The sequence below is a fragment of the Rhinoderma darwinii genome, chromosome 6 (assembly GCF_050947455.1).
Source record: "Rhinoderma darwinii isolate aRhiDar2 chromosome 6, aRhiDar2.hap1, whole genome shotgun sequence".
Taxonomy (NCBI): Eukaryota; Metazoa; Chordata; class Amphibia; order Anura; family Rhinodermatidae; genus Rhinoderma; species Rhinoderma darwinii.
In genome coordinates this window covers 134,833,970-134,854,247 of record NC_134692.1, presented here as the reverse complement: position 1 = coordinate 134,854,247, position 20,278 = coordinate 134,833,970, and the positions used below count along the sequence as shown (strand labels likewise).

General features: G+C 42.7%; 1 protein-coding gene across 1 annotated transcript in view; it reads right to left on the bottom strand.

Annotated features, from left to right (window-relative positions):
* The window catches only part of LOC142655869 (uncharacterized), a 35,633-nt gene extending 17,362 nt beyond the window's left edge, over positions 1 to 18,271 (bottom strand). Inside the window, exons 1-2 of the mRNA XM_075830511.1 lie at positions 17,920 to 18,271; positions 181 to 3,690 (exon numbers count right to left, since the gene is read on the bottom strand). Of these exons, the coding sequence (XP_075686626.1) occupies positions 181 to 3,690; positions 17,920 to 17,962 (3,553 nt within the window). The 5' untranslated portion in view covers positions 17,963 to 18,271. The remainder of the gene's footprint in view (positions 1 to 180; positions 3,691 to 17,919) is intronic.
* Positions 18,272 to 20,278: the final 2,007 nt, after the last annotated feature.

Here is a 20,278-nt window from a genome sequence, read left to right as displayed (position 1 = left end):
GCAGTAGCAGAAAATTCACCTTGATATCTTTATGAGCGATCTTTTTTTCTTTCTGAAAAGGTCAATCAGCGAGTGCTGCCTCTAGAATACTTTAAGAAACATTTACAGACAAATCAAGAGGAAAACAAGGTCTACCAAGACGAAGACGTTATTCTAGTCTAGCGATCATTCAAGACTGACCTTTATAGACTGGTTGCTGCTCGTCTACAATGAAGATCCTGTCTCTTCCAGGTTGCACTGACATCAGCTCACTAAGGGTCTGGGTGGTGAGCGTGTTTGATTGTGGTGATGTTACCGTCTTGGTTGATAGAGAAGCTTCATTTTCCGAGATTCTCACGGTTGTAAGCCAATTGACATGGTCTTCTTCTGACGTATGGCTTGTTGTGGGGTAAAATGTTTGCACAGTCGAAGACAAAGTTGTTCCCGAGTACCCTAAACCATCTTGACTTTGATGCCCACCAGTCAATGATGGGTTAGATAGTGCACTCCGAGGTCCTGCTATGGTGTGTGACCTAAAATGGATATCGCCTGGTATCTCCGGTAGTGAAGTTAGAGGTTTTTTTGCGGTTTGCATGTCAGGATCTCCTGTAGGAGTAAACTCTGACTTAGCCCTTGTGGCGTGTTGAGTATATGTCCGAGCTCCCAGATCGGGTTGTGTTTGAGTTGACTTTGATTGAACTTTATGAGTTGGTGATACGTGACCATAGGTTGTACTTGGGTTTAGAGGAACCTTAGAAGTTGGTTCGGCTTGCTTGGTGGATTCTCTTTCATCCCTACCATATCCCATTGTAGTGGTTTGGTTAAGTAGTACATGTTTTGTTGTTATTGATTCCATATATGTAGCAGATTCTGTCTCATTCTTGGGGACTCTCCTGCTAGGAGCGATAGTCACTCTTATAGGCTCGCTAGTTGGCTCTGTTGTACCCTTTCTGATATGTTCTGTTTTTGTGGGTAGATCTGTATAACTTTCTGTGGTCATTTCTTTTTGTATTGGTAATGTTGAGTTGCTGTTGGTTGTAGTTGGTTCAGTTTGAAACGGTGATACAGTTTCAGTCTTTTCAAGCCAACCGGTAGTGGTCTTTGTGATTAACTCTGTTCGTGTGATTGATTCTTCGTGAGTAATTGGTTCGGTCTTTTCTTTTGTAGTTGGTTCTTTTTGAGAGAACAACTCTGTTTGCCTCCTTCTGATTGGTTCTATGCTAGTAATAGGGGTGGATGATTCGGAGATGCCTTTTACGATTGGATCAGTTTGTGTGGTTGAATCTTTTTGCGTCAGTGACTCTTTGCTGCCATTTCTCGTTTGTTCTGTTTGCTTGGAAGTTTCTGTCCTACTACGTGGAGCTGTGCTTGGCTCACTTTCATTGTACTGATTATATGAGAATGTTTGTTTTTGCGTTTCATCAAAGTTTTTTGATGTTACAAGGTCTGGTGGGCTACGTGTGGTCAACGGAGGTTCGGTCACTTTGTGAGTCTCTATGGTTGGGCTCAATAGATTATTTCTTACGGAGTCAGACAAAGGCTCTGTAGATGCTCCTGTCCTGATGTTTATAGACTGGGTCTCTGTGTGCAGATCTGGATAGGTCTGTGTGGACAGATATGGTGAGATGCGTGTGGTCAGATCTGGCTGGCTCTTTGTAGGTTCCCCGGTTTGGGTCTCTTTAACTAATTTAAGCAGTGATTGTGTAGTTAACTCCATTAATGTGGCAACTTCCTGACTGCTGTGTCCCGTAACCTCCGTCTTCTGATGTGAGGTCAACTTTGGCTGTGTTTGAGTGTCAAGTTCCGTCTGAAACTCTTCGGTTGTATTATACGGGGTTGATGGTGTTGTAAAATGTTTCTCCTTGGGATCGTGTGGACTTGAGTTATTATCGGTTAACGGTTCATGAAGAGTTGTGAGCCCCCGTTGGGTCTGCGATGTTCGTTGAAACCGACTTTCAGTATTTCGGTTCTGTAAACTTTGGGTAGTCAATTTTGGTTCTATTGTTGCGAAAGGTTTTAAAGGACTTTGTGTGGTGGTTTCAGGCTCAGAAATGTTCTCTCTTAGGTGAGACTGGGTGCTCAGTACATCTGATCCATTCAAAACAGTTGCTTGACCTTCACGGAAGCTTGTCTCCTCTCCTTGTATTGGCGATGGGCTTGGATGCCCCTGTCTGCTTAGCTGATCTAAGGAGACTTGAGTAGAACTTCTCTGATGTTGCACCCAGTGCTCATTATGCTCATGTCGATGTGTGAAGTTGTGTAGATGTTTAAGATGGTGTCTATTAGTACCACTTAACCTTCCCAGAGATGTTACCGTATGCTGAGACACAGTGTTATCAGATTTTTGATGTTCAGAGTGTTTATGATGCCTATGAATATGTGTCTGGTTGTGATGAATGTGTCCACCTGTTGTCAATTCTGTCTTTGGCTGGTGTTGCTGCTCCACGTTATTATGCGCTGGTATTTCGGACTGGGTTGTTGTCCATACTTGAGTCTGAACCTGCGCAGCTGCCCCCACACGTGACTGAATATTTCGACTGCTTTGTGTATTAGAAGTTATTTTGGTCCCGTTGTGGACCATTATGCCCATGCCTACAGGCTCAGTAAAACCGACCGGAATATTTTTATCTGGTTGTAGGCGAATTGTCCCATCTTGACCAAGTCCAGAAAGTTGTGTGGTGTCTCTCGAGTTTTGTTTTGTATGGTTATAGAGGACATCCCTATCTGGTACCCTTATATTTACTTCTGCGTTAAACTCTTGCGTTACTCTGGATTGTCGTACTCCTGGCAAGTTTACACCTTTCAATAACCCAGGTGTTGAGAAGTGTTTTCGTCTATCGATTTGAGGTACCATGGACATGTTTTGCGCGCTCCATACATGTTCCGATGTATTCAGAGAATTCAGTTCATACAAAATGGTCTTTTTCCCATGTACAAAACTGGAATTTGGAAAAGGGTGAGTAATATGGTTGATATTATGAGTGTCTGACTTAGAACTATTGTTTATTACAGTACTAAGCCATTCTGAAGTGCTATTTGCTTTGTCTTTCAGCTGTTTGTGGAGCTGGGAACCCAATGGGAGATGTTTTACTCTATTGCCTACTGGTGAGACCTCCCTTTGACCCAGTTTTAGACTGTTTCTCAATGGTGGTGTTACAGCTCGATGGGATTTCGACAGTTCTGCTGCACCAGCACTAGTATTTGAGTGATGAAAATGTCCCATTCCAGGTTTCATTGTAGCATTCTTATGATGGACGTGTGGTGGGCTTTGATACCTGGCAGATGGGTTTTTCACACTTTTCATCTTGCTAGGAGGAGTTGTCACTTTCTTGATGATGGGTTTCCTTATAGAGGACTCGCTCTGTGAATGGCTCTTGGAAGTAACAGGTATTTTGGTTGGATGCCATTCAGTAATATTTTGTGTGGAGTATACATGGGTGGAATTTTTGTGTTTCCAACTAGTGGTGTTCATTATTCCGCCCCCTTGTACCGGTTGGGCTTTGTCAGTCGTTACAGAAGAATCCATCGGGGGAGGATGGAGCATTTCTCCATTTTTGGGAGCTGTAGCGTGCACAGTTGTTTTCTTGGTGGGTGCACGGGATAAAGATGGCTTTCGGAGGAGGGTGGTCTGAGTAGTCACAGCCATGTTAAACTGAGACCCCAAAGTAGTTGTGACAGTTTCAACTTCATAAGTATCATTGGCAATAAGCTCTAGAAGGTACAAAAAGGAAGGGAATCATTTAACGGAACACCAAACCGTCTGTCATTGTCACCTACCCCCCCCCCCCCCGCCCCCCGCATCCATTCACTTCTCAATCTTTGCAGAATGCCTGTACGTTAGTAAGAGCAGGACACATATATATTCATACATTTGTATACATCCATATGCAGTGAGCTCCCTCTAGTGGCACCTGTAAGTAGCCCGAATTTTATCATGTGATAAATAATTTTAAATGGTTTTCATGGGCCAATCCCTCTAGGTAGGAAGATGATTTAGAGAGAGCTCTGACCCTTAGAAATATAAATTATAAGAGTAGTCAGCACAGAAATTTGGATCGATTTAAATGAATAGAACTAAATAACAATGGCACTAACCACATCAGACTGCTAGGGATGTACACATTAACCAATTTACTGTATACAAGATCGTCACATATTACACTACTATACTAGGCTGGAACTATAGTGTATGGGTGACACTCAGCAGATTGTCCCCTATAAACAGTGACAGCTGATACTACTGTATTGATGGGACACTAGTCTGGCACTGTATATGGGGGCCTTCTGCTGTCTATGATGGCACTATTAATGGGGGTATGGTGATGTTGTCATTGGGGGCATTTTGGCTGTCGTTATATATAGGCATGTTATTTGTGCACTATATAGCAGTATTTATTTGTACAGTATGGCAGTGTTATTTATGTGTACTGTACAGTGGCATTAGTTATGTGTACAATATGGCAGCATTATCTATGTACACTGCATGGTGACAGTATTTCCCCTTTATAATAAGGACACAGGCGTCTAGTATGTTTGTGTGCACTGCATACGTATAACCATACCATGTGTTTAAAGGGTAACTAAACTTCTGAAATGTCAGTGCTCGGACCCCCACCAATCAAAACGTCTGACATGTCACTAAGACATGTCAGAAGTTTGTTGAACGTTTAGTTACCCACTGGGCCAGAAACTTGGAGGCACATGAGTAGATGTAGAGTAGACCATCACATAATACAGACACAGTATCCCTGTATTTTATACGATATTGTATAAATGTTTGGCTCCCTTTGCTAATTATAAAAACAGAAATTGGCTTTATACCGCAGTGGGTGTTTAAGAGTCAATGTTGCATAAATTTCCAATTTTTTCCCCTCATTTTTTTCCATTTTGATAATCTACGAAAAGTTTTTTCATGTTCATATCTATCTGTTTGTACTGGTAAGATCGCAGCCTACAACTCGTTACACAAAATATTTCAAGTAAGGGTATATAAAAAGGGGTGAGGCTAAGTGGCGTCGTAAATTGCAAATAGGCCTAGAAAAAATATTATTTATCCCAGCTAGGAGTTGTAACTTCACAACAGCTGGAGGGCACAGATTTTTTTATGTATACTTTTTCAACCATATTATCCTTTCACTGCACCTTAAAGAAAAAGTAACTTTGCAAATAGTAAAAAAACAAAACGTTGTGTATACAGCTCCCATGCAGACCAAAAATATCTTACCGTTTGGTGTCTACAGCTCCTATGCAGACCTATGTGTCTCCATGGTTACAGACTACAAACAAACCAGGTGTAGTCTGATCTTGTAGTCATACTTCTTTCCATCTATCTGTTACACTTAGTATGTAAGTAAAAGTAGGGGACAAATGGATGGGAGTATGACAGCAGGATTAGGCTCCACAGGGTTTGTTTGTAGTCTGTAACCATGGAGACACATAGGTCTGCATAGGAGCTGTAGGCACTAACCGGTAAGATATTTTTGGGGTCTACAAAATCCTATTCCAGCCAGCTGTGTAAAAAGGGAGGCAACAGTTCAGAGCACGCTGCAGAACTCATTTATCTGCAGGGAATGGGTATAATGACAGTACCCAGGGCAATGCTACAGGAGCAGCTACAAAAAACAGCTGCATAGGTTGTGACTCTGCAGAGAAGACAGCAAGAGGACCCTGCAAATTTAACATCTCCCTATAAAGACTGTCATGGCTTAGGAGGGGTCGCAGTCATGTGTGATCTGTATGACCGAATAGAAGAACGGGGAGAAAAATACCATAAACACATATTTTCATACGTATTATCATGCTAGTATTACTCCATGGCTTTGCTCCAACCCCCCCATTGTTCCCTGTGCCGTAACCACTTTTTCCGATAGAGAACCACCTAAAGCTTCCTATATTACCATCAAGATGGAAGCAAAAACGAGCAGGAGAAAAACACCTTAGGGTATGTTCACACGCAGTGTTTTCAGGCGTATTTTGTGCCGTTTACGCCTCGAAAAACGTAAACATCTGCACAATGAGAAAACAGCATTTAGTTCATTTTTAAAAAAAGTTTTAAAAAACTTTGATGGTGACATTTTTGGTGTAAGATTGGCAGTAGGGTGCATAAAAGTTTAGAAATTAAATGCAGATTTTTTTAAATTAAACTTAGGCTTCGTTCACATCTGCGCCAGGGCTCCGTTCCAACAGAACATCGGAGCATTCCGTCGGAATGGAGCCCTGACTGACATAAACGGAAACCATAGGTTTCCGTTTCCATCCCCGTTGATTTCAATGGTGACGGATTCGGTGCCAATGGTTTCCATTTGTCTCCGTTGTGCAAGGTTTCCATCGTTTTAACTACAGAAACCATTAGAACCGGATCCGTCAACATTGAAATCAATGGTGATGGAAACTGAAACCTGTGTATCAGTCAGGGCCCCGTTCCAACGGAAAGCTCCTACGGAACGGGACCCTGGGGCAGATGTGAACGAAGCCTTAGAGTTTTGTCTATTTTTTTTTTTATTTTAGTATTTTTTCAAGGTTGTAATGCCGTCACGATGACTTGTAATACGTACAAATCCTATAAATGGACCTGTTTAACCAAGAATATACGGTAGTAATGAAGAAAAGCTGTAGAATTGCTTGAACACCCCACATTCACTCCTGCTACCAATAAAAAAAAAACTAGTAGTCAAGTTTACTACCAACCTAAAGAATTTGCTACAAGGAGGGAAAGCTGCGTTGTGTGACCCGCGGGAAGACAGGAAGCCAGAAGTGATATCCGAGGCCACGCTTTATAGGACACCGGAGGACGCAGTAATTGCTCTGCCCATTTTTCATTTTCTACTTTTCTTGACAGCATTTCAAAGATGCCTCCAAGAAGCAGCGGACTTCTGGCTGTGGGAACATCTAGTGACCTTTATTAAGGAAACCTGAACAGTTTGGCAACCAGAGGGTGCGCAGGAGAACGTACGCCCTGCATTATTATCACGGGTTATTCGTAGAGAGCCCAGACTCCCGGAGAGGTTTTGGCATTGAGTACATTGTAAGTGAAAGTTTGATGACTTCTCAAGCTGATGTTCATAAAGAGCTGGATAGCGAGAGGCCGGAGCATCCTGTCCTTCTGTTTCCTGAGGCCGGATAGGATTCCTGTTCTGTTTCCGCAGATCCCCCTGGACACAGGACTACGACCTTATCAGCCGGAAGACCTGTCCCGATAAGATGGAGGAATCAAGGGGAGGGGGACGGTGGTAGAGGCACAGATTCCCGAGGGGAAGGCCATTCACTCCATAGGAACCACTTGGTGATCGAGAGTTTGCGATTTGTAGATAAACCAGTAAAAAAATATTCCCTGATCGCCAAAGTAATTCACACCCTGAAAACATTCACCTTCTACAATGTTTTCGATTTGTTGTCGCATATTTCAATATTCTGTAAACGGGGAATGATAATCTGCACACACCCGACTTTATGAGCCGCGTGTCTCAGGAACGGAGGGCGAGAATAAGGCCCCATGCACGCGACCATTAAAAAAAAAAAAACTGTGATTGGGAGCACGGCCGGCCGCCGAGGGCCGCATTTTCATGCCGTGCTACAAAGTATGGGAGCACGGCCCGTAAAAATTGAAAAAGTAGGACATGCTCCATAATTCCTGGCACGGTTCTACGGCACGTGCCGGACACCCTTCTGTAGCGATACGGAAAAGTGTCCGCGGCCAATAGAACCAGGCGGGTCCGCTTTTATGCTGCAAAAATAAATAAATAAATAAATCGCAAAATGTGCCATTTTTTTGCGACTTATACCTCCCTATTGAATTCAATGGGGAAAAACCTGCAACAAAAGTGCAACGCTCCCGCGGCAAAAACACGCTGCGGATTAAAAAAAATATAAATAAATAAAAAATACGCACCGAAGGTCATTTTATGTATTTATGATTTTTTTTTTCTATACCGTGTAAATGAGACTTGTTCAAATCTAATCCATTTTGCTGTTAGGGTATGTTCACACGGCCGAAAAATTGGAAGCAGAAACATCTGCCAATTGAAACGCCTCCAAACATCTGCTCATTGATTGCAATGGGAAAAGCGTTCTGTTCCGATGGCCGCGTAAAAGAACGGCTGCGAAAAAGTGCAGGACACTTCTTGGGACGTTTTTGGAGCCGTTTTTCATTGACTATTGAAAACAGCTCCAAAAACGGCAGCGAAAAACGCTTACTAAAAAATTTCTGAAAATACGGAAGCTGTTTTCAGGCGAAAACAGCTCCTGATTTTCAGCCGTTTTTTAATTAACTAGCGTTTGTCGTGGCGTTTTTTATGGCCGTTTTTGGAGCTGTTTTTCTATTGCGTCAATAAAAAAGGTCTCCAACTTCTTTTTCGCGGGCGTTTTTTTTATGCTGCCTTTTTTTAAAAACGGCCACATAAAAAAACGCCCCGTCGGAACAGAACGCCGTTTTTCCCATTGAAATCAATGAGCAGATGTTTGGAGGCGTTCTGCTTCCGATTTTTCGGCCAAAAATAAGCCATGTGAACATACCCTAACAAACGAATCAGCTAAGTGCGGGCATTCCCTTTAAGTACTGTAAGCTCTCCATTTGGAAAATCTGTAATGGTCAGTAGTGCATGTGAAGGGTGGAGACGTTGCCCATAGCAACCAATCAGGTCATTGCTTTCACTTTCCAACAGTACACTAGAAAACTGGCCACTGATCGGTTGCTAGGGGCAACAGCATCATCTTTTCTCTGCAATTGCTGTAAAACAAATACGATCGGAGCTTCTAACAATAAGGATAGCGGCCGTCCTTAGAGGCTGCGCTGTACACGTGTTTCGGCGTTTACGCCACGTGTTATGTGTCATGCTTGTCCGAGGACGTTCTTGTTATAGTCTATAGGGAATCATTAAACAACAATGCTTATTGGTCTGGAATTTACACATCTGGTGTGTCTTGGCTTACAGAATCAAGACAAGTCCACACACAGAGCCGAAATACGTAATTCACAATCCAAAGCAAGTGAGAACATTGTCCAAATGGGTGTATTCAATTATTCTTCAAAAAAAAGTTAAAAAAAAAAAAAAAAAAGTGTTTATCTTATTATCCAGAAATCCCAAATAGGAGAAATCCAATTCTCTGACACGTGGAGTCAAGGATCATCCCAGCCATTCTGCTCCCTCAGGAAGAAAGTAAAATGGCGACTCCTCAAATTCAAAATGTAGGCAAATGGTGAACAAAGCCTGTTGTGGCATGCGGTTTCAGGTGTGAACACTGCTCGATACTCTGTTATACCTACTAAACCACTCTGAAGACAACATGGCTTCTCCTGGTAGTTTCCAGAGTGCCAGCCTGACAGACTTTTAGTAGTCACAGAGTGCCAGCACCATAAAAATGCCCATATAGTCAGCCTTAGCGTAGACCCATCAGTGCCAGGTTCATGGAAGGATGGCATGTCTGCCAAAATGCGCCCTATTTGCAGTCAGGGTGCTATCCTTAGGCTGGGTTCCCACAGTGCAGATTTGCTGCAGATTTTGCATGCAGGTTTTTTTTTAAGCCAAAACCAGAATTGGATCCAGGAGAGGAGACCTACAAGGCCTTTCATTATATAGTTGTTAGGTTTAGGTTCAGTTTCTGGTTTTGGCTTAAAAAAAAAACCGCATGCAAAATCTGCAGCAAATCTGCCCTGTGTGAACCCAGCCTTATAGTATTCTCAAAGTGCCAGCCTCATATGAAGGCCCATTGTACAAGCAGCATGGTAGTTCATTGTACCAGCCTCAAAGTAATTCCCATAATGCAAACCTCATGGTAGTCCACATAGTACCAATGTGTCATTGAAATTACGATAATGCCAACCTCATGGTAGACCCCACAGTGCCAGCCACTCCCAGAGTCATAATAATGACCATAATGCCAGCCTCATGGAAGGACAGTATGTCTGCCAAAATACTGCCCACCTAATCAGGGTAGGGTGCAACCTGAGGCAAAATTCTCACCTCACCTCATGAATAGTGCACTCGTGTCTGGGGTTACCACTTTATGCCACATAAACAACATAAAATCACAGAAAAAGGCCATACTTACCAATACAAGGGCCGGCAAAGCAGCAGTTTCCAGCAGGATGCAGACAAGGCACAATGCCACATGGAGGGAGACTGCACAGGTGTGTGAGGGGATGTTCATCAGTATTTTACACCTGTGCGATCTCCCTCCATGTGGCATTGTGGCTTGTTTGCATCCTGCTGAGACCTGGTGTTTTACCCTGCCCTTGTATTATTAGTGAGGGTCCGTTCACATGTTGCAGTTATGGTGCAGTTAGAACCACATTGAGAGAACCACATGCGTTGTTACGGCGATTTGGTCCTCTTTATCAATGCGGTTGCAATTTTACCATAGAAAAGTGCACCAAATCGCGGTTAAAAATGCCTGTTTTTTTTTAATGCGTTTTTCAATGCGGTTCTAACCGCAACGTGTGAATGGACCCTAAGGCTGGGTTCACACACCCTATTTACGGACGTAATTCGGGCGTTTTAGCCTCGAATTACGTCCGAAAATACGGCACCAAAGTGTCGGCACACATCTGCCCATTCATTTGAATGGGTTTTACGATGTTCTGTGCCGACGGTCATTTTTTTTACGCGCAGCTGTCAAAAGACGGCGCGTAAAAAAGACGCCCGCGTCAAAGAAGTGGCTGTCACTTCTTGAGACGTAAATGGAGCCGTTTTCCATTGACACCATAGAAAAACAGCTCCAATTACGTCCGTAATGGACGCAGCGAAAAGTGCCTGCACATGCCATTACGTATTAATTCCCGAGCTGTTTTCTCCTGAAAACAGCTCCGTAATTTCAGCCGTAATGGACGCTGCCGTGTGAACATACCCTAAGTATGGCCTTTTTCTGTGATTTTAAGAAAATTTACTTCCATTTTCAGTGATTTGTTTTTAATATGAGTGTAGGAACTTGCTAGACGTGATGACCCTTGACGTAGGTCGCAAGCCTATTTTGGCCAAAATATAAACTATTACCTCATGTTTATCATGATTATTTTTGCAGGAGCCTTGTAATGTTGGGGGAGAATAGTGTGTAAAGGCTAGATCACACGGCAGATTTTGCGTAGCGGTTTCCGCCGCAAAATCCCCCGCGGAACTATTCCTGCCGTCGGCAGGAAGATTCCTCCCTCCCATTGACATCAATGGGAGGTTCAGGCGGAATCCGCCAGAAGATCGAGCAGGACGCTTCTTTTTCTCGCTGGCTGAACTTACCGCTAGCGGTAAAAAGAAGCCTCTGACTCCCATTGAAATGAATGGGAGGCGTAATTTTGTGACGGAATCCCTAACCCAGAATGGTGCACTACACGTAACAGTGCGACTGGCACATTATAGAAGACTTATCTGTGTGCAATTATAGATTTGGGTTCACACTGTGCATTTTTGGCATGATTTTTGTTTTGTTTTGGGTTGATGTACTCCCATTGAGATACATGGAAGTTTATCCTCAAAAAAAAAAAAAAAAATGAATGAAATGCCAAAAAGGCACCAAAAACACGCAGTGTGAACGCAGCCTTATACTAAGCAGTCCGTCCCCCCCTCATAAATGATAGGTCTGCAGCATTGTGGCTTGTTTACATCCTCCTGGGAACTTTCCATTGAGGCTGTGCTTACACGTCGTGGTTACTGCTGCAAACCGCGGCAATAACTACGCCATTTTGCTGCGATATAACTATTTTAGGTGTCAGGGTCACTTTAAGATGTTGACAGATCTAACAGTCAGCAGATGATAGGACTGAAAATTAGATGAAGTCAGCTGAAACCCTAATCCGATTTCAACCGTAACATTTAATTACCAGCAGATCTGCGCAGCCATTTTTAGTTTATCCAGTAAATGCCTGCAGTCAACAAAACCGCGATATCTGAGAGCGACAGAGCTGGAATGAAACTGATACGGACGGTAAAATGTAATATGGCGAAATCATGAAATATAGGGTGGGGAGTGGGCGGATATACAACTAGCTGCTCATATCATTCACACGTACAATACATAGTCAAAAAAACGAAACCCTTACGGAGCGGTGACAAACGGAAACCATTAGCAAAGTCTCTGTCACCATTGAGATCAATGGTGATGCAAACGGAAGCTATGGTTCCGTTTGCCTTTCCGTTGAGGGGTTCCCTCGACGGAACCCCTCAACGGAAACGCAACGCGGATGTGAACAGGCCCTGAGTCTCTTGTGTTTTTTTTTATTATTATGTTTGTTTCTGTGTTTTATGGCATCTGTGGGCCCAGGCTCAGACTAAACATCCAAAGACTTGGTGAAAAATTCGTCCCATGCACCAAGTTGGACGCAAAGCACCACAAAAATACATTATCGGTCATTGACAAACTGAATTTATTGGAAGGGCTGAAACAAATCTGATCAGTCCACAGCCCATGGCCTCACAGTAGGTTGCAAATAAATTGAGTTATAAGGACGACGGCTTAGGGTATGTTCACACGAGGGCGTCCGTAACGGCTGAAATTACGGGGATGTTTCAGCCTGAAAACATCCCCGTAATTTCAGCCGTACCGGCATGTGCAGGCGCTTGAACGCCGCGTCAATTACGGCCGTAATTGGCGCTGCTATTCATTGGAGTGAATGAAGAACGGCTCCAATTACGGCCAAAGAAGTGACAGGTCACTTCTTTGACGCGGGCGTCTATTTACGCGCCGTCATTTGACAGCGGCGCGTAAATATACGCCTCGTGTGAACAGACAAACGTCTGCCCATTGCTTTCAATGGGCAGATGTTTGTCAGCGCTATTGAGGCGCTATTTTCGGGCGTAAATCGGGGCAAAAACGCCCGAATTACGTCCGTAAATAGGCCGTGTGAACATACCCTTATTGTCAAATAACTATAAATCCTACAAATAGTTTTGACACCCCCTTTCCATATATCCTATAGGCAAATAGATGAGGTCATTGAAAGTAATAAACCCCTAATGATTTCAATGGGTAATTCTTCACATATATGTTTATAGAGCAGCTTGTATATATTCCAACATATACCATACACCAGTTCATTGCCGTAGACCAGTTTATAGCCATATACCAGTTTATTGCCATATACCAGTTTATTGCCATATACCAGTTTATTGCCATATACCAGTTCATTTCCAAATACCAATTCATTGCCATATACCAGTTCATTGCCATATACCAGTTCATTGCCATATACCAGTTCATATCCATATACCAGTTTATAGTCATATACCAGTTAATTTCCAAATACCAGTTCATAGCCATATACCAGTTCATTGCCATATACCAGTTCATAGCCATATACCAGTTCATAGCCATATACCAGTTCATAGCCATATACCAGTTCATTGCCATATACCAGTTCATTTCCATATACCAGTTCGTTGTAATATACCAGTTCATAGCCATATACCAATTCATAGCCATATACCAGTTCATAGCCATATACCAGTTCATAGCCATATACCAGTTCATAGCCATATACCAGTTCATAGCCATATACCAGTTCATTGCTATATACCAGTTAATTTCCATATACCAGTTCATAGCCATATACCAGTTCATAGCCATATACCAGTTCATAGCCATATACCAGTTCATTGCCATATACCAGTTCATAGCCATATACCAGTTCATTGCTATATACCAGTTAATTTCCATATACCAGTTCATAGCCATATACCAGTTCATAGCCAAATACTAATTCATAGCCATATACTAATTCATAGCCATATACCAGTTCATATCCATATACCAGTTCATAGCCAAATACTAATTCATAGCCATATACCAGTTCATATCCATATACCAGTTCATAGCCAAATACTAATTCATAGCCATATACCAGTTCATTGCCATATACCAGTTCATTTCCATATACCAGTTCATTTCCAGATACCTGTTCATTTCCATATACCAGTTCATAGCCAGTAACCAGTTCATTTCCATATACCAGTTCATAGCCATATACCAGTTCATAGCCATATACCAGTTCATTTCCATATACCAGTTCATTGATAAATACCAGTTCATTTCCATACACCAGTGCATTGCCATTTACCAGTTCAGTGACCCCTTCAAACAAGCAAGGGCAGACTAACTACAACCACCATCATCCACATCCAAACACTGAGCCCTCCCCCCTGATATTGTGGATCATATTTACTGATAAAACGCTCTATCAAGGCTGGAAGAACCATGGCACATACAATTAACCAGTCTAGTTACAACAACACCCCCTCAGCTGGCGTCAGTACTAAGAACGGAGCCTGGAAACCCACAGTGGTGTGTATCCGTCCGGAGGACGCCAGGTACAGGACGGGGAGAGAAATAATACATATATATATATATATATATATATACACACACACACACGGTATATGGACAAAAGTATTGGGACACACCTCTTAATCATTGAAATCAGGTGTTACATTCAGTCCCATACCGCCAGGTGTATAAAATCCAGCATCAGCCATGCAGTCGTTTTCACAAACATTTGTGTAAGGCCCCATGCACACGACGTAAAAAAAACTCCGGAATTGCGGACCGCAATACGATCCGCAATTACGGACCCGCCCGGTTCTATTGGCCCCGGACACCTTTCCGTACTGCTACGGAAGGGTGTCCGTGCCGTAGAACCGTGCCGGGAATTATGGAGCATGTCCTACTTTTCAATTTTTACGGGCCGTCCTCCCAGTCGGCCGTGCTTGCAATCGCTGGCCATGATTACGGGCACGGCCATGTGCATGAGGCCTTAGAATGGGTCGATGTAAAGAGATCACTGAATCTCAGCGTGCTCCTGTAATAGGACGTCACCGATGTAACGAGTCAGTTCCTGAAATTTCTTCCCTCCTAGATTTACCACCATCACCTGTAAGTGATATTATTACAATGTGGAAGCGTTTAGGAACCTCAGCCACGAAGTGGCGACCACGTAAAGTTACAGAGTGAGGTCGCCGAGTGCTGAGGCGTATAGTGCATAAAAGTCGTCAACGCGCTGCTGACTCAATAACTGCAGAATACAGACCTCCTCTGGTATTAACATCAGCACAAAAACTATGGAAACGTGTTCTGTGGAAGGAATAATTAGGCTATGTTCACACGGGGTCTTTTGCCGAGTTTTTTGACGCGGAAACCGCGTCGCAAAACTCGGCAGAAACGGCCCGAGAACGCCTCCCATTGATTTCAATGGGAGGCGTCGGCGTCTTTTTCCCGCGAGCAGTAAAACTGCCTCGCGGGAAAAAGAAGCGACATGCCCTATCTTCGGGCGCTTCCGCCTCCGACCTCCCATTGACTTCAATGGGAGGCAGGAGAAAGCGTATATCTCGCTGTTTTATGCCCGCGGCGCTCAATGGCCGCGGGCGAAAAACGGCGCGATAATTGCCGCGGAAATCGGCGTGCAGGGAGAGGAATATCTGCCTCAAAGTTCCAAACGGAATTTTGAGGCAGATATTCCTCCCCCAAAATACTCCGTGTGAACATAGCCTAACACTTCTCTATGGCCGTCTGATGGACGAGTCTGGGTCTGGCGAATGCCAGGAGAACGTTACCTACTTGACTGCATTGTGCCAACTGTAAAGTTTGGTGGTGAAGGAGGATAGTGATATGGGGTTGTTTTTCAGGGCTCGCTCTAGGCCTCTTAGTTCTATTGAAGGGAAATCTTAATTTTTGGGCATACCAAGACATTTTGGACAATTGTAGCTTCCAACTTTGTGGGAACAGTTTGGGGTTCGGCCCTTTTCTGTTCCAGCATGACCGCGCCCCAGTACACAAGGTCCATAAAGACATGGTTGGGGGAGTTTGGTGTGGCAGAAGAGAGTCCTGAACTCAACCCCATCCAACACCGATGGGGTAAATTAGAACAGAGATTACAAGCCAGGCCCCCTCCCCCAACATCAGTGTCTACCCTCACAAATGCCCTACTGGATAATGGGCAAAAATTGCCACAGACCCACCAAAATCTTGTAGAAAGCCGGGAAGAGTGAAAGATGTTTTCGCTGCAAAGGGGGAACAACTCCATATTAATGTCTACGGATTTAGAATGGGATGTCATAAAAGCTCTGGTAGGTGTAATGTGTAGGTGTCCTAATACATTTGTCCATATAGTGTGTGTATATATATTTTATATCCTATATGTAGGTTGTGAGTTGTAGATATCCTATATGTAGGTTGTGGGTTGTATATATCCTATATGTAGGTTGTGAGTTGTATATATACTATATGTAGGTTGTGAGTTGTAGATATCCTATATGTAGGTTGTGGGTTGTATATATCCTATATGTAGGTTGTATATATCCTGTATGTAGGTTGTGAGTTGTATATATCCTATATGTAGGTTGTGAGTTGTATATATACTATATGTAGGTTGTGAGTTGTATATATACTATATGTAGGTTGTGAGTTGTGTATATATATTATATCTAGGTTGTGAGTTGTTTATATACTATGTGTAGGTTGTGAGTTGTATATATCCTATATGTAGGTTGTGAGTTGTATATATCCTATATGTAAGTTGTGAGTTGTATATATACTATATGTAGGTTGTGAGTTGTATATATACTATATGTAGGTTGTGAGTTGTATATATTCTATATGTAGGTTGTGAGTTGTATATATACTATATGTAGGTTGTGAGTTGTATATATCCTATATGTAGGTTGTGGGTTGTATATATACTATATGTAGGTTGTGAGTTGAATTTATCCTATATGTAGGTTGTGAGTTGTATATATCCTATATGTAGGTTGTGAGTTGTATATATCCTATATGTAGGTTGTGAGTTGTATATATCACATATGTAGGTTGTGAGTTGTATATATCCTATATGTAGGTTGGGAGTTGTTTATATACTATGTGTAGGTTGTGAGTTGTATATATCCTATATGTAGGTTGGGAGTTGTATATATACTATATGTAGGTTGTGAGTTGTAAATATCCTATATGTAGGTTGTGGGTTGTATATATACTATATGTAGGTTGTGAGTTGAATTTATCCTATATGTAGGTTGGGAGTTGTATATATCCTATATGTAGGTTGGGAGTTGTATATATACTATATGTAGGTTGTGAGTTGCATATATGTGTGGGGAACCTTAATACAGCACCCATAGAAGTCTATGTGGTCATACTGTACCTCCGTATGCCTTCGATCCCATATGGAGACATATAGAGGCTGTTCTTTTTTTCGGATTCATACAGATGCCATATTACAGAGCTATTCTCCTCTACAAGTAAAGCTTCTAGGACTAAATATGTCTCTAATACGGTGCTTTACGGAGGCACCATACCGTGGCACACGTTGTAGAGAGATGTACGAAGTCAGTGTACAACCAAACAGTCTATATGCCTGAGTATATATATATTTATGCATATGTACGTCCAAATATACATACCCACATATATATATAATATACCATTTTCATCTATATACATATTATAAGACACACTCCTCTACAAACGCCTACAAATACAGTGTTCAAACATACAAAAACCACTATAAAAACACGCACAGACGGTATACACACATATATAATATATACCTACATACACACGCACACATTGACAAAGCTACATATGCAAACACGCTACAGACATATTAAAAAAAAGGCAATATATATGCAATACAACCCAGAAGACATCTAGTAATATACATGTCAGTAGCATTCAACAGCTGCCCCATGTGTGCCAGACATCATATATCATTACATGTGGGTACAGTATATACTGCAGTATACAGGATGATGCCCAGATGCTGCTGATGATACAGAGTATGTCAAATGTTCCATATTCATGGAGTGGGGGCTGTGCACGGATACATTGTATCTCTCTATATATATACATTGTCTAGTCACCCCAGTATACAGCCAGAGCTGATATATACTCAGTGCATGCATGCCTATGACCTTGCCCAACCCCCTGATTTTTTTATTTTTTTTATCAGCACCGGGCACAGCGGGTACTCACCGGCCCCGGGTAGCAGCAAAAGCAGCAGAAGGAAGCGGATCATCCTGGGGCCATGGAGCTCAGATGCAGGGTGATGCCAAGCTGTGGTTTGCGATCAGTGCCAGACGTGGAGGGTACAACGATGCTGCTCAGCGTCAGATCCCCCAGTATACAGCCCCCCTGCACCCCACGACTACCGCTGCTGCTAGAGCCCCACTCTGCTCCCCCAGTGTAATGTGGGGGGCACGTCCGCCAGGGGGCGGTGCAGAGCAGCAGCACATGTTCAGGTCACCCTGCTGCTCCCCAGCTCTGCTCACTCACTCTCATATACTGGATGTCTCTATTCTCTGCTGCTGTCACTTGTAGCTGTCCTCTCCTCCTCTCCTCCTCCTCCTCCTCCTGCATTACATAGCAGTGTCACCCCCCACAGGCTGCACATCACCACCCCTAGCTGTTACACACACTCTGCATTTAATAGAAACCTTATGTATTATGTTTAGTAACATCTTCAAAGCCTGCACAGACCTAATATTGGCAAATGAGGAGAGAAAACTTCTCCAAGTCTAGGCAATTTATTTTTTGACATGACTGTATATGGTAAAACATTGGTAAAAATCGACCGGTTTTTGCAAAGACAGGCAACAGCTGGCAGTGAGGGGGTTAATATGTGTTGTAAAATCCTTGGGGTGCGTGATACGCATGCTTAGGATCTGCATTCCTTTCGTCTTCTTCCAAGACGTAGAAATATATCTTGAAATTCACGTCCAATGTGTCTGATGTTTCCGCCGCTGCCGCGGTGAAGGCATGTAAAATGTAACACGACTTTAACCATCAACCCGTCAAATTAATTTTATGTCCGCAATGGAAAACACGAATGGATAAACTGAATATAATGTTTTCTCTATCCCATGAAGTGAATGGGACAAGAGATAGAAAAACTGATGCGCCTGATGACATCATCGGTCACATCAGTTTTTTGGCCATTTGTCATCTGTCTACTGTGGACAATATTTGGTTAAACCGGGCAAAGCAAAATGCAATAATTTTTTTGCAAGCATCTGCAATATATGGCAAAGAGGTGGGGTAGCTGATTTGAGGTTTCGGATCTGGGGATACAGTGGTTTTCAATTTAAGTTTCCTTTTATTTGTGCATCTGGAAACCATAAACAAGAAGGCTAGCTGCTGTGGATGGATCTTATTATGACGTTATTTCTGTTCTTTGCCCACCTCAGTTCAATAATATGTGAGGTTTATTAGGACAATCCAAAGGCCCTGATTAACTTATGACACATAATACTTGCATTGGCATTCAAAGTACTTAATAATAGTAAAGAAGGAGGATTAAAGATCCGTCAACAGCAGCTTGATGACAAACTCCAGGTAGCATCAGTTCTCAAAGACTATCAGTATATGGGTGAAATGGATTATTGATGTCAAATTTTATTGCGTTTTGCACACCACAACTTTTAGTCGCCATGTAGGTCAAGTTTAAAGCTGTGATTAATGGGGTTCAACCACTTGGTCCCCCATGATCCCAAGAATGAAAGGATCCTGAGCCCCATCCTTGGTGGACAGGTAGTCGTGCATGCTTGAAGACTCTATATTGAATTGAATAGGACATAGAGAAACCTTTGGGCCCACGTCAATGGGTGATGATCCCCTAGTTTTCGAGATCGGTGTAAAAGGCTTAAGAAACCTATTAACTATTGCAACTACAGTGAGATTCCTTTAATCCATCATTTGATAATCCACAATCCGTTTCTAGCACAGAACTAATATAATGTGGAATTTCAACATCTGGCAGTGAGGAGGTTAAATTATTTTGAGGACAGTGATTTTTTTTTTGTTTTAAAGCTTATGAAGACTCCATCCGCGTATCAAATACATAAATAATACAGCAATCCCTCGGTTTCTGTGGATTTTTCTAATCTGCAACAGATGGCAGTGAAGGGGTTAACAGCCGCCTCCGACTTTGAGATGGAAGGAACAGGTTAGAAATAAGAATCGCTCAGGCTATATATAGCCGCCTCTACTCGGAGGTGCCGGTGTAGGTGGGTTAGTAGGTGAACGCTGCATCAACCTTGGCATCTTGCACCGTGATTATTGAGGACCATCTGTCACCAGGCGCAGCTTGACCCAGATTACATTTTGGGGACTGTGGCGATGATATTTTATACAACAAATTCCACACTGGGAAAAATATAATGGACACTGTCACTCACATCCAGCGAGCGAGCCCTGGTTACCATGGCAACAGATACTACCAGGGGAAGTTGATTAAAATGGAGGCTAAAAACCTTTCAGGAGAGAATACCTGTATAGCGGATCCACCATTTAAGAGCTGACAAGAATAAAATGTCAGAAACACCTGACTGGCAGA